Source organism: Carex rostrata, chromosome 7 (genome assembly GCF_964058835.1).
Source record: "Carex rostrata chromosome 7, lpCarRost1.2, whole genome shotgun sequence".
Taxonomy (NCBI): Eukaryota; Viridiplantae; Streptophyta; class Magnoliopsida; order Poales; family Cyperaceae; genus Carex; species Carex rostrata.
The window spans coordinates 10700128-10715425 of NC_135924.1; the positions used below are offsets into that span (position 1 = coordinate 10700128).

Here is a 15298-nt window from a genome sequence, read left to right on the forward strand (position 1 = left end):
TCAATAAGTTGAAAATGCAACAATTAAAATTATCCATATCAATATATTTCAGTAAGCTCTTGATACTGATCAAAACAAAATCAAAATATAATAATTTTATATATGTGCATAGAAAAAATAATATAGATCAAACCTAATAGTTTTATTTTATCAATTAAATTTTAAATTATTAATGTTTAAATTGTTTAAACATAATAGAAACACTAAAGATAGAGACATTGAATTCCATTCTAAATAAGCATCATATAACAATCCCAACTTTTATTTTTTCATCTTTTTAAATATATAGCTTCTTGGACGTAAAAAAAGAATACAAATACAATAATACACTGATAATACTCATAGACTCATAGTCACATGATTCGCAAATTAAATTCAAATAATTTATTTTTTTGGTGATGTTGAACAAAACATCAAATTATTCGATTGACCAAATTAAATCCGAATAATTTGAAAATTTTATAAATTTTTTTTCAAATTTTACAAATTAGTTGTGAACTTTTTTTTTGATTTTTTCTCAGGACATTTTTTGTTTTTATTTATTTTTGCTCTCGAACAGGAGTGAGATATCTGATCTAAATAATTTCGAATTATTGCTGCATCACCAACTTTTTGATCTTGTCAAACCGAACTGAATAATTCATTTGTCTTTTTTTGGAAAACTTGGTAGTAGCTATCAAGATTCGTGAGAAGAAATCAAATTCTCGATCTTTAAATATAACAACTCTAAGACATTTTTCTAGCCAATTGTGCTAACTCCCCTTACAATTTATTTGTCAGTATGAAAATATTAATCATTTTTGGACCGTCGGCGCCAGCCAAATACGCCAAATTTTAATCTGATAGCCTCCTTCCTCCTGAAGAGTTTGAGAACCTTCCTTTCTCTATCAATACACCATCCAGTTTACTTGTCAACTCCAATCCAAACCCCTCTCTCCTTCCTCTCCAATTCCCACCTCCTCTCTTCTCAGATCCAACCCCAGTTCTCTCTCCATTAGAGATGCAGTACCAGCAAGGCAGCGACTACACCTCGCCTTACTACCCCAATCCGTACAGCACCACCACCTCTTCCTATCCTAATCCAGCGCCAATACCAAACCCAACCCCGACTCCCAACACTAACCCTAATCCAATGGATTTCAACTCCTCTAACCCGATCCAGTCGAGCTATGCGTCGGCTCCTCCGTACACCCCTTATCCTCCCGAAATTCCGACTGGACCCTCTTATTCCTACGGGCAACCCCCACAATCTCAATACCAATCTCAATTCCAACCACAATCTTCCCAATACCCTTCTTACCCCCCTCATAACCCGACCCAATACCCGCCTGATTCATCTCCTTCGCCATCTCCTGCACCTGCCTCATACTACCCGAATTTCTCACCTCCCAATCCTTCCCCTTACCCCTCACTTGATGTCCCATATGAAACCGGTATGACTAACCAATACGGCAGAAGCATGTCATCCGTTGAGCCGAGTATGTACAGCAAGAAGCCATCTGAAGAGCCACGCAATGAAGGTGTGTATGCTTACAGTGGTGGGAATAACGAGCCTTATGGGGCAAGGGGAATTATGGGAAATAGCTCTGCTCGGTCAAATTCGAGTTCCAGTGTGCTGTTTGATGATTATGGGAGGTCGATTAGCACGCCTTCCAATGGGAATGATAGGGGCAAAATCGTCAAGGCTGTGCCAAAAATGGATACAGAACCTGATGTCAAGAGTGGGGTTCAGAAATTCAGGGTCAAGCTTCTCCCAGAAGGGGCTGGGAGCAACATGGATGTGCTCTGTCAGGTTAGACTGAAAGAGCAGCGATCAGTTATTTACATATGTATTGGATGTATGGTGTGCTGATATAAACTATTAGTTGTTAATTGCATGATAGAGGCAGCATTAAGCTCTTGTTTAAGTTTCAAGAAGGTCCTGACATGTTTTGTGAGGAATTTGCCTCAAAGCTATTAGTGAATACTTATATTTGTAGAAATGGCCCCTGCATTGACATGATTAAGGCAACTATTGTTGGAGAAAACTGAAAATGGTAGCCCTTTAGAAGCTAACCTACTTTTAGTTATGACAACCCCTTATTCAGCAGCAAGTGGCTAAGAGAAGTGCAATGACAAAGTTTGCATAATAAAAAAAAATGGTTTGATCAACAAATATAGATGGTACCTTATAAAATTAGGAATTATGGTTGCTGCATCAATTGTTGCTTCAATTGAATATGTTAATAATTATCTTTCCTTGGTTCATCCTGTGTGGAATATAGATTGTCATCACTAACTGGTGAACTTTTCCTTTTGTTGAATTTGTACAACAGCAGCATGCTTTCTGTATATGCTGAAAAACATAGGGGCATCTTTGCAAAATACCCATGTTATTTTCATTCTTTACCGGAACAGCACTAACAACATTATGAAATTTTGGTGTTTTTGAAGTGTTGAATACTTATCTGCTGGCAAATTTAGCATTTTAGCTGGACTCTTTGCATAATTTTAAAGTTTTTTCCTCTTTTAAAATCTTTGTATAGGTTGGTTTGGATGGAATTAAGATGCTTGATCCAAGTACAAGCAGGTTACTCAGAATATACCCGCTTGAGAGCCTGACCAGATGGGAAGTAAGTTGCCACTATTTTGCAACTCTATTCCATTCAATTTTAATCACGTTAGGCAACTATTCGATCTTTTTCTAACCCAATTCCACAATTGAAAGGTCACCAAACAACATCAAATGGGAATAATTTGACAACTATTTAAGTTTGTATTTGATAACTGTGTTATACTTTCAACCAGGTGCTAGATTCGTCCGTATTTGCTTTTTGGTCAAAGAGCACTGTTGACGTAGAACCAAGGCGAATTAGGCTCAAATCAAGCAGCTACACTACTAGCACCATACTCGACACTGTCACAGCTGCAACTGTGCAGGTTTGTAGCTGTTCTACTTCGTTATTTTCATTGCAGTAGAGAAAAGTATTTTCTTTGTTTTTTCTTCAGCAAATTGCACTGGTTATTATATTACACATGGAGACTATAGTCAAAATTATCATGTTTGCAATATATACCACGTGTTGTTTGCCTATGACATCCAACTGTAATATTCAAGTTTTCTCAAGTCTGAAAAAGGCTGCGTTGCTCATGTTTTGTAAAATTGACTGGACTATCCTGACCTTTTCATTAGTAAAAAAATGACTAAAATTCCCATATCTACAAAAAATGATGTCACTTGAAATTGCCTGAACTAGTTCATATGAACTCAGAATTCAACCTAAGATTTTCCTTGTTTGGTTTTAGTCAAGATTATAGTTCAACCACCAGTGTGTTATCTGCAAACAGCTCAAATAAACTTGATTTGTAGTTGCCAATATGTAAAACATCAGGTTCTATTGCAATACTACAGGATTTTGGGTTTTGACAGAATACTGTTTTTTATGGTTTGTAAATTCTTAAATGAGACATTAGCCAGTTTTCTCTATTACTCACGTTGAGGTTTTACAGAGAGCTCATTTTTTAAATAAAAAAACTTGTAGTTCAAGGAAATGGGGGGAAGTCATCTTAGCAGAGGCAGACCAGCTTCTGATGCTGGTAATGTGCCAGAGCAGTCAGCTGAGAAGAGAAAAGTTTTCTGGATGAACTTTATGAAGCCTCCAAATGAGGAAAAGGACCACTGGGTAAGCTTAATTATGGAAATTTATTAATTTGTGTTGTTTGTAGAATTAATCTGTAACTGTGTTTAGGCTAAGTTAATCCAGACCCCAACTGAGGTCTTGCCAATTGTATCTTACCAGTTACCATCAATACTTATTGCCAAGTGTTGGCAAAGTAATACATCCATATTGTAGGGCTAATTTCACTGGGGTTAAAAAAATTGTTGAAATTCATGTTTATTCAGAATGATTTTGCAGGGTGGGTTTGCATTTTTTTTTTTGTGAATCATATGTTGCCTGATCTAATATCATTTGGAACTCCTCAGGTGCCTGATGAGGCAGTCAGCAAGTGCACAGCATGTGGAGCTGATTTTGGAGCTTTTGTTCGCCGGGTAGGTTATCTTTTGTTGCCACCTGCTAGGTCATTCTGTGCATTTTTTTAACTTGATTGCTTTTTCTAACTTTTAATTCTTATATCTACAGCACCATTGTAGAAACTGTGGAGACATATTCTGCGACAAGTGCACACAGGGTAGAACAGCACTCACTGCTGAAGATACTCAGCCTGTTCGAGTCTGTGACCGATGCATGGTACATTTTCCTCACTCACATCAGTTTTAACTTTTAACTTGTATACTGCTGAAGATAATCAGCAGTATTGATCCGAATATGTTTTTATTGAAGCAAAGTTGAATATTGTTTGTTTTAATTAATCTGTATCTACAGAGACATATTTTGTTATGTCTTAGGTAAAATATTTTTGTTTGTCTTCTGGATGTGTAATATATATTAGAATGTTATATGTTCTTATTGTTTATTTGTCTTTCTGAATTTGTTTCTTTTGATAGGCTGAGGTTTCCCAAAGGCTGAGCAATTCGAAAGAAGCTGCTAACAGACCAATCGTGCAAAGCCATGAGGATCTGGCTAGAAAGCTTCAGGTGTAGTTTGTTTCCTTGTTTTAAACTTCAAACTTTTTTTATATATAAATTGAATATAAGGTACGGCAGCATCACTTAATAAATTGTATGAACCTTTTGCTTGAACAGGAGGAGATGGACAAGAACCGCAAATCTTCTTCAGGTACTAAATTCAGTTTTATTTTATTCAATGCATATTTTCATGTATAACCCTGCAAAACCTCAAACAAAATTCATACCCCTGCAATACACAAAGTATAGTAGTTATGCAATACACAAAGTATAGTAGTTATGGCAGCTAAAGCACAAAAATACCACAGAAATCATCGTAGCTCTGTGTTTGTGTGATGGAGTGAGTGAATTTCGAATCAAGAAATACACAACAATGTTTTGTTAGTCATTGGTGATACTAGAGTGGTTTTGTTGGGGATACAAATTGTTCATGTTCGAATATAAAAAAAAAATCATCTGAGAAATGTATACCATTTTTTTGTTAGCTTCAAAGTCTGAATCAGGGAGGCGGATGCGGGAGGTTGCTTGCCCTGTTTGCACCGTGCATCTTCAGGTCTTCTCTTATTATTAACTTGTATTCCTATATTCAGGTTTTACCATGAATTATTTTTTGTATACAAGACCTAAATTTTTTTAATGCATTTACTTTACAGGTGCAAGTTCCTACTTCTGGATCTGAAACTATAGAATGTGGTGTCTGCCAACACCCATTCCTTGTTAGTGCGCGCTGATTTGAATCTATTGTTCAGTTAATCTTTCAAGGTTGATCAAATTTGTTAGGCTTTTGTTTTCTGAGTTGTTCACACCAAGTTGCTCTTTGTATATGATATTTCAACTTGAGAAGAGGAGGTTTTTAGTTTGTTTCCTGTGATTATTATTGGATTTGGCTTGAGATGAGTCTCATTGTAACATACTATATCTAATGTAGCTTTTATTTGGATGGGCCAAATGAAGCTCGTGAAATGCATTTGTACAACCTTGAGAATTGAGACTCAGTTGAAGAAGAGCCAATACTAAGCTAAATATACAATAATATTTACACATTGCCTTTTTGTCAATCAATCTATATTTTGTACGTATAAATGTAGCTTTTATTTGGATGGGCCAAATGGAGCTCGTGAAATGCATTTGTACAACCTTGAGAATTGAGACTCAGTTGAAGAAGAGCCAATACTAAGCTAAATATACAATAATATTTACACATTGCCTTTTTGTCAATCAATCTATATTTTGTACGTATAAAGTTGACCACATTGGCAACGTAAATGGCCATCTAAGTTGAATAATCTATATTTTGTACCTATAGGGTAGGATTGGATGAGAACTAGAATAGTGAAATTTGAGAATAGTAAATGAGAATAGAGAAAAAATAATGATTTTTATGTTAGTGTGAAAATGGTGCTATTCAGATTAGTAAAAATGTTGTTTAGATTATACATGTGGAATAGTGAATAGCTGCACTGATAAAGCATTGTGTTAACAATGTGCTAATTAAGAGAAAAGATAGGTAAGTGGGATCTCAAGCGAATTGTCATGACGTGGAGATAGCGAAAGTGAAGTCAAATTTGTTATTTCGGGATTGTGTTAACAGAAATTAGAAAAAATATTTTTTACTCTTTTCACATTTATGAATAGTAGCTATTTTAACATTTACAAGAAATAGAGAATAGTAGCTATTCTGAATAACAAAAATATTGTTTAGATATATTTGCTATTCCGAATAGCTACTATTTTAGAATAGTCTCTATTCTGATGTCATCCAAACATAGAAATAATGGCTGGACATTCTCAACAACAGATTGTTTCAGATCAGTTTTATGGTACGAATCACGCAATCAGGATCCAGACACAATATCTCGATCTTTAACGCAATGTGGTTGTTCACAAATTGAGTTGTCGAGCTTGTGGAATCGTCGGAACACTATCCTCTGCGGAGTTGTACGGAGCTTTTAATCTGGTCCGTTTATTTTAATCGGACGAATCAGATCAGATCTCAAAGTTTGGGTCCCCTCTAATCTGGTCCGTCCAATCAAAACTAACGGACCAGATTAAAAGCTCCGCACAGCTCCACGGAAAATACTCTCCCGGAATCGTCTGGGGCCTGGTTCTATTGTTCATTGTTTCTATCTAAAGATGGTGGTGTTGTTCAACTATCTTGGGCCATGCAGAAATATGAGTTGGTAGGTTAGCTGCCGAAATTTTTATTAATATCCAAAAAAACAAAAATTAAAATTCTACCCACTTTTGCTCAGAATTTCAAAAGTTGTCCAAATCGATCAAAATTTCACTGGTTTGAGATCTCCTTTCCGGTTAAAAACCCCCCGATTGAATCAATCCTATCACCGGTTAAAACCTCACCGGTTTTTTTTTTTTTTTACAAAACATAAAATTTTATAATTTTTTTATTGAAATATTAGAAATGTTTAATATATTTCTATGAAAATATATGGAATACAATATAATTTGATTTATTAGAAAGACTGCGACAAATAATCTGGATCAATATTTTTCAGGCCAGATTTTTTAGGACGGTAAGAAAAATTAATATATTTCTTTGTGTTATTGAAAAAAAAATGCTTTGAATTTGAGTCATTGATTGTAGTTTAAAAGTCACTTCTAGGTAATACAAATATTGTGATTTTCTAGTACATTTAATTTCTAAAAAGTTGTATTTATTTTGAGAATTCTTTTTGAATAAAAATCATTAAATAACTTAAAGTTTTTGTTTTTTTTTTTCAAAAATAAATACAACTTTTTAGAAATTAAATGTATTAGAAGGATGACAATATTTTCTGTATTTACTTAGAAGTGACTTTTGAACTGAGATCAATAACTCATAATCCAAGCGTTTTTATTTTTTCCAATAATACATAAAGATATATATTAATTTTTCTTACACTCGCGAAAAATCCAGCCTGAAAAATATTGATCCGGATTATTTGTCGCATTATTTCTAATAAATTAAATTATATTGTATTCCATCTATTTTCAAATAAACATATTAAACATTTCTAATATTTAAATACAAAAAAAAATAAATTATAAAATTTTCTGTTTTGTAAAAAAAAAAACAAAAACACAAAAACTGGTGAGGTTTTAACTGGTCTTATGGTTTGGAACCAGCTAGAAAATAATCGGAAAGGGGATCTCAAACTGGTGAGATTTTGACTGATTTGGACAATTTTTGAAATATCTGTGCAAAAGTGGGTAGATACTGCTCAAACCGGTGGATGCCTACTGTTACTGTGTAATACTGCTCACTTGGCTGAATAGTGACAATATTCAAGAACAATATCATTACTTGACGCCTTGACGGTATAATAACAATGTTAAGGCTTGGGTGTTATGGGTAGCGTAGGGTTATTCGTGTTACAGTCTCAAAAACATATTCAAAATTGTTTATTTAATAAACTTGTAAAATACTAATTTTTACTATTTTTGGATTTCTTTTACTATTTTTTATGATTTATGAAAAAAGGCCGAAAATGATCTAAAAATTAAAGAAAATTGTCAATATTTTAAGCTATTTTTTGTCATCTTTCATAAATCATAAAAAATAGTTAAAATTTTTCAAAAATAGTAAAAATTAGTATTCTACAAGTTTATTGTATAGAGTAATGATTTCATCCCCCGCTATCTAGTCCCCTATTTGTCCCCCTAACTAATCAGTCTCACTAACTGTCAAAGTCAAAGTCAAAAGACTTTAATAAAAAAAGAAACCAGCTTTCTCTCCAATTGGATCTAACCCCTCTTCGAAAGAAAAACCTTCATATCCCGATCAATCTCAACAGCCTCCGCCACCCGAACCCACTCCCTGCCTCAATGACCTCCACCTGAGAGCTTCATTAGCGCTCGTAGAGTATTCCTTGGATCCCCTTTTGCTACCCCTGCTCACTTCTTCTCCAGCCATTCTTCTCGAATCGGCAACCTGGCACCGAAGGTGGATCCGAGTTCCAGACTAAGAAGTTCCTCATTGACGGCAAGGGCGCGATCAATTGACTTGATCGTGGGGTTACCTACGAGAGGGAGAAGAGATGGCGAGAGTGGCAGCAGCCGGGGCAATGGAACACATCGTCACCACCCCACCGCTTCAGCTTTCACCATCGATGCCTCTCTCTGAGCACCACTACCTCACCTACATCACCTCTTCGACCTCTGAATTGCAACACTGTGACGACAAAATCCTGAAATTTTGAGGCAATTTAGAGAAAAAAATGAATGATTCTTTTGTGACTGAGATGGTTAAGTGTCAAAAACCCCAAATTATGTATCAAGTTTTTCATCTGGGTTGGCCGGCAAATTAGGTATGCCCACACGGGATCCACATATGATGCCCTAATTAAGATTCTAGTGCTTGATGAAAGAACCAGGGTTTCTTGCCAGTTCCTTAAGGAGATCAAAGATAATGACCATGAGGTGCTTGATAAAATGCTCAATGTATTAAAAATTTATTTAACATTAATATTCGTACATATATTCATAGGTATGAATACAAATGTTAATATGGTTACTATTATCTATAAATATCAAAATAATTAAAGTCAAATATTGTTTCATAACAATACACACTTTCACGCTTAAGTATGAATACTAAGTGTTTTAGATATCAATAAATCAGATGATGTGTGGATGAAAACAATAATAACACAAATGAGTAGATATGAATACTTCATGTCTTAACTATTAGTAAAATATATACATCACAATAACACTAAAATTTGACCAAGTAGATATGAATACTTCATGTCTTCAAATTGGTAAAACATATGCATCACAGTTACAACAAAATTTGACCAAGTAGATATGAATACTTCATTTGTTAGATATGCATATTTCTTGGAAGAGGTGGGGTGAGAGAGATGAATCTGACAATGAATTTTGAATTGTATAAATTATTTCAAACATGTATGAATACTTCGTAATCGTCAGTATGAATACTTCTTGGAAGAGGTGGGGTGAGAGAGATGAATCTGACTTTAAATTTTGAATTGTATAAATTATTTCATACATGTATGAATACTTCATTTGTTTAGATATGAATACTTCTTTATTTAGATATGAATAATATATAGATTTGCTGTAGTGGTCCCCAATCTTGGCAAATGTCGCTTTCAGACGGTTGCGGTCCTCAATCCAGGCTGTCACAAGACGTCAGCGGTCCTCCTGGTCGTTACTAGTCCCCTCCAGGTTGTGTTTACATATGACAAATGGTTCTGATAATAAGTATGAATACTATAAATTCGTAGGTATGAATACTATACGTTTTGACTATTAATAAAATAGCATTAATCTTGCTCTTTGGTGGTAGTTAGCACGTTTTAACTATTTTTTTTGTCTTTTAGTGCGGGGGACAGATAGGGGACTGAAGTAGGGGGACTGTTAATCGATCCCTATTGTATAACCAATTTATTGAACTACTTAAACTGAAGTTTGAAATTTATATGATAGATTTTTGAGACCGTAGCACGAATGATCTTATACTATCCATAGCACCCAAGCCTTACTCCCAAAAATAATATCTATACATGAACTATTCCTTTCTGACGTCTTTCTGGATTATTTTCACAAAACTGTGTACCTCCACACGGACGAATCTTAATGCAATACAAAAATTTCTTAGCCACTTCTTACTTCTATCATTTTATTTTATTTTTTAATTATTTATATTAAAATTTTAATTGATGTTTGTTTTAAGTTTTTACATAGTTCTACCTCACAAAATGTCAAATATGTATTTGCAGCTTAGTGGCTACAATTTTATATTGAGGAGGGTTCCAATACCTCATTTTGTTATACCTAAAGTGTACCTAAAAATCTGAACCGGACATCTAATTTTAGATCTGAGGTTGAGATTGTATTTTGCTTGACACCTTTGGTCTTCCGAAAAAAGGCGTGTTTAATCTTTCCCTCTCTCTCTGGTTCTCTTTTTGTCACTGGCGCTCTCCAGTTCTCCCATTTTCTCTTTGTTTCTCGCTCTCCCCACACCGCGTCGCTCCCTCTCTTGCCGCTCGCAGAAAATCAAAGGTGAAATCGTTGGCAATTTCTCCTTCTCAAAAGGTGAAATCGAAGGTGAAGTCAAAGTTGAAATCAAAGGACTATTCATAAGTTTTTGTCTTGGGGTTCGGATTATTGTTTAATAGAGGCAATCCTAAAACTCTTTAGGGAATTTTTATTATCAAATAGTATGACTGATGAAACGACAAAACTCAAATGAAAACAAGACAATTTTGAGGTCCAATGCCGACCATTGGATGACCTGATTCCTTCTTTTTGGAACCTGACAATAATTTGCTTTTATATTTACCAGCTCACAAAATGAACCTCATTTTCTCAAAGCATTTTCAATTTTGATTACAAGGTCAATTTGCTTTGTGCATTGAAAATATTTTAACAATACTACCATAGTATAAAGCAATAGAGTTGACTGAACCTTAAAAATAAGATTTTAATTGAAATAAAAATCTCAAATTTCGAAATGTGACAAAAAAAATCTGATTTCTTAATATAAAGCAATTCTTGAATGTATTTTAAGTTGTATTAGAATATAAAGCAATTATGTAACTTTGCATTCTAAGTATCATGAAACATTCATAAAAATCTACTACCACAACATATATATAAAAAAAAATAGTATTTTAAGTTGTATACAAAAAAGAGAGCTATATGTCTCCCTCTCAAAATACACACAAGACCTATCAATTTCTTATACAATTTCCTATCAGGTTAGTGTTATTGCACCACAATTGCAATTACATCCCCATGAAAAGCTACAATTATATCAAACAACAAAAAATAGTGAACATCTACACTGTATAACAGTATCAGCAATGTGCTATCCATAATCGTCCCTCCTCTATTGCTATGTCAGCAACCCATCTAGGATCCCAGAGCTTCCTTTGGAAGATGCAGTTGTTACATTCCTTTCATAAGAACCAGCATGCTGCTATGAAGAAAGTACTCCAAGTTTTCTTTCGGAGCCTTCCTTTGCAGCACCTCGAACTGTCATAAGTCTCCTCCAAGTTGTCATGTTCCTTCCATAAGAACCAGCATGCTGCTATGAAGAAAGTACTCCAAATTTGCTTTGGGAGCCTTCCTTTGCAGGGGCAAATTGCAGCTCCATGATTTTGTTCCCAATTACCAAATTGACCCTCGTCCAGAAAGCATATGCATAAGAGCACCTAAAAAACATCAAGTTACTGATATAGCTCACAAATAAGGCTCCAATATATAAAGGTTCACAAATAAGGATTCAATACTATTACATGAGTTACTGATGTAGCTCACAAATAAGGCTCCAATATATAAAGGCAAAAAATTGAATACAAAATCTCAATTGAAGAAGAAATAATTAGTCAAAGAGCAACAACAATGCAAGTAGTCTTCATGTAACCCACAAAAAAGAATGACCCAAGACAAGTGCTTTGGACAACAGACATAAATGAATATATAGAAGAAAATGGAAGAAATATATCACCTAAATATAGTTTGCTCCATAGAATGCATTGTTTCCTATTTTAAACTGAGAACGATAATCTTTGCCCTGCATAAAAGAATTAATTAAAAAAAGATCAAATTAGAAAAAGACAAAGTAAATTATCACGCCAAGTACAAAAGAAATTAATCCAATCAATTCTACTCATTAACTATTTGACCATTTCTATCGAATTATGACCACAAAATTAACAACACTAAATACAGACACAAAAAATAATGACCCAAGACAAGTGCATTTACCGTTAAAGAGTATGAATAATAAAACAACAAAAACTTATGAATAGTTCTTTGATTTCAACTTTGACTTCACCTTCAATTTCACCTTCCAGAAGGAGAAATTGCCAACGATTTCACCTTTGATTTTCTGTGAGCGGCAAGAGAACGAGGGGTAGGAGGCGAAATTCGTCGAGAAATCGCGAGAGCCAACAGAGTCACGGACTAGCGGGAGCGAGCGGAGAGGAAAAATGGGCAGCTAGTAGAGTTCAACAAGGGGGCGATGTGGTGTGGGGAGAGCGAGAAACAAAGAGAAAAATGGAGAACTGGAGAGCGCCAGTGACAGAAAGGGAACCAGAGAGAGATGGAGAGATTAAGCGCATCTTTTTTCGGAAGACAAAAGGTGTAAAGCAAATACAATCTCAACCTCAGATCTAAAATTAGATGTCCGGTTCAGATTTTTAGGTACACTTTAGGTATAACAAAATGAGGCATTGGAACCCTCCTCTTTTATATTATAGTCTGGAGACTCGAATTCAAATTCTACCCATCACAAAAAAAAAAAAAAAAAAAAATTAATTTTTATGAAAAGATTTTTACATTTTTCATGTTAACCTGCTTCAAATATTAATACGAAAAGAAAGTTTATTTTAACTTGTGTTGCTAAAACATTAGGCACCAAAATTGCGACTGCAATTAAGTGTTTAGAACCTTGTGGATGTGATGTTGACTTCATTCAGCTATTTCCATATGGTGCATTGGTGCTTTAATCTTTAGGTCCAACCTTTTATTATGTTTATGTATGGGTAAAATCTTCATATATATTATGCTGCTAACTATTTGTCAATAATTACTTTCCAATTTAAATTAAAAGAAATCCCTCGTAAGCTCCGCTTCTCTCTTGTAACCTCTCCTCTAGAAGAATGAATTTTTTTTAAAGCAGCAGTTTTGAGAGTCAGCCATCCGCCTCTTTTTTCTGCCCCGTCACACCATCTCTATCATTCTCTCGTCAGCCCGGTTTATTTCGACTCGCTTCATTCGAGCGGAGATTTTATCGCTACTTAATGCTCCGTCTCACGTTTAAGCAGGTGCTTCTGTCTAACAGATCTAGCCACCGTTCATCGGTCCATCTCGACTTACTCATCCAACCGAACAGGTGCTTCAGTTTAATGGATCTGTTCGCTTCGACTTTCCGGGTTCAACTGAGGGCTATGAATTCGCTCCGCCCGCCGTAGTATCTATATAACTATATATGAATAAGGTACGTGTTGTTGTGGTTGTAGCCGATGATGATGATAATAATGATGTGTTTTCTTCTTCCTCCTTCCTCCTTCCTCTCCTCCTCTCTTTTTCTCTTTTCACTGTTGTGGTCCCCTGTGAGGTGACTGTCCTGGTCTGGTCGACTCAGCTCCCGGTCTAGTTTGATTCAGTGCCTCGTCGGCTGAGTGTTGACTGTCCTGGTTCGGTTGATTCAGTTCTCTGTTCGGTTTGATTCAGTGCCTCCTCGGCTGAAGTGGTGACTGTCCTGATCCGGTTGATTTAGTTCCTGGTCCAGTATGATTCAGTGCCTCTCGGATGCGCATTCTTCTAGGCGGTGTTGACACGGTGTAGTCGCACTCGCTCTACTGCTACGTTTGCATATCAAGAGAAGAGAATGAACAGGCTCATTGACTTGTTAATATGGTGCGAACTGAACATTTCACAACTACTAATTTTACTTTTCCTCTTCTCTTTAGTTTTTAGCATTGAGAGATTTTACAAGTAGTTCAGTGTATAGGATACTATCTTTTTGTAATAGAAATACCTACGAAATACCTACGTTATAACAGACTTGTAATTTACTCTGATGTTTAATGAAATCGTCTAAGGACTTACAACTAAAAAGAAAAAAAAAACTATTTGTCAATAATCTGCAATCCGTCATACTGGTCCAATTCAGCCGTCGTGAGGAACATCAGATCAGCTGGAACTGTATATGGTATACACAAATTCGCCCCAACCCAACTCCAAATCACGGCATCGTGAAACACCCACCGAAAGATGCACAGGCGCATTAATTGTACAAATTTGGTTGATGGCTCTCTCTAGAATTGTTTTCATCAGCTTACTCTGTTTTGACTTTTGAGTGAGAGAGAAGTACACAAATATTTAATAACAAGAAATCAGACTCGGATCATAATAACTGATCAGAATGGAATCCATATCCTCTCTGGTATTACAGAGGATCACTCTCACTTTACGGTTTGAGATTAAATCTCAACTAGTTTGGGATTCGGGTCGCAATAGGGGGCAGTATTTTTGAGCTTTGAGATTCATGCCAAGTTAAAAAGAACGATTCAGATCTAGTAATTGTAAAAGATTCTCTTATCAGGTATTGGAGAGGGTGTGAATTCATCATAATGCCGTCCCACTTGTAAAGTAGGCTTTTCCTCACAAGTGAAACCAAATTATATTACTATGGATAATTTGTATCACCCAAGGTAACATAATAATTATGTTTGGATCGGTCCGGATTCTCCAAAATTTTTAAATATATCATAATTCAAAAAATAATAAACTAAAAAACCATTTCTTTTGAAAAATTTGAAATTTGACACGGCCGCACCATGTAGATGTAGACCTCTTTACTGACAGTGGCGGATCCAGAATTTCAGTCAGAGATAGGCACAAAATATTGATAAGAGTATAATTTTTCTTTCTCTGGACGAATTGAAACAAAGTAGTGGATAGAGATCTAAAAAGTCACGCTACGATCGGATACGTCACTACACGATACACTTTCATCATTGGCACGTGTGCCGGTTGTTGTGGCCATTCATATGACGTAACCATTTTTAAAAAATTTAACACGACAAGACACATCACGTAAAAGATTTGGTCATGGCACAACACATGGTCACGTGTAATTAAGACCATTAGATCTTGATCGAATGGTGAATCTTAAATAAACTAACCTAAATTTTGAAAAAAATAGTTAAATGTGACAAACATGACCGGTCATGTTTGGACACGTCATGTATATGT

The 15298-nt window shown here is 35.3% G+C and overlaps 1 protein-coding gene across 1 annotated transcript; it reads left to right on the forward strand.

The window, feature by feature from the left end:
• Window positions 1-792: 792 nt before the first annotated feature.
• Window positions 793-5516, forward strand: LOC144556502 (protein FREE1-like). The gene is made up of 10 exons (XM_078304876.1): window positions 793-1792; window positions 2526-2612; window positions 2788-2919; window positions 3522-3662; window positions 3965-4030; window positions 4122-4229; window positions 4487-4576; window positions 4685-4718; window positions 5053-5120; window positions 5221-5516. The coding sequence occupies exons 1-10, from the start codon at window positions 1001-1003 to the stop codon at window positions 5296-5298; spliced, it is 1596 nt and encodes a 531-aa protein (XP_078161002.1). The 5' UTR covers window positions 793-1000; the 3' UTR covers window positions 5299-5516.
• Window positions 5517-15298: the final 9782 nt, after the last annotated feature.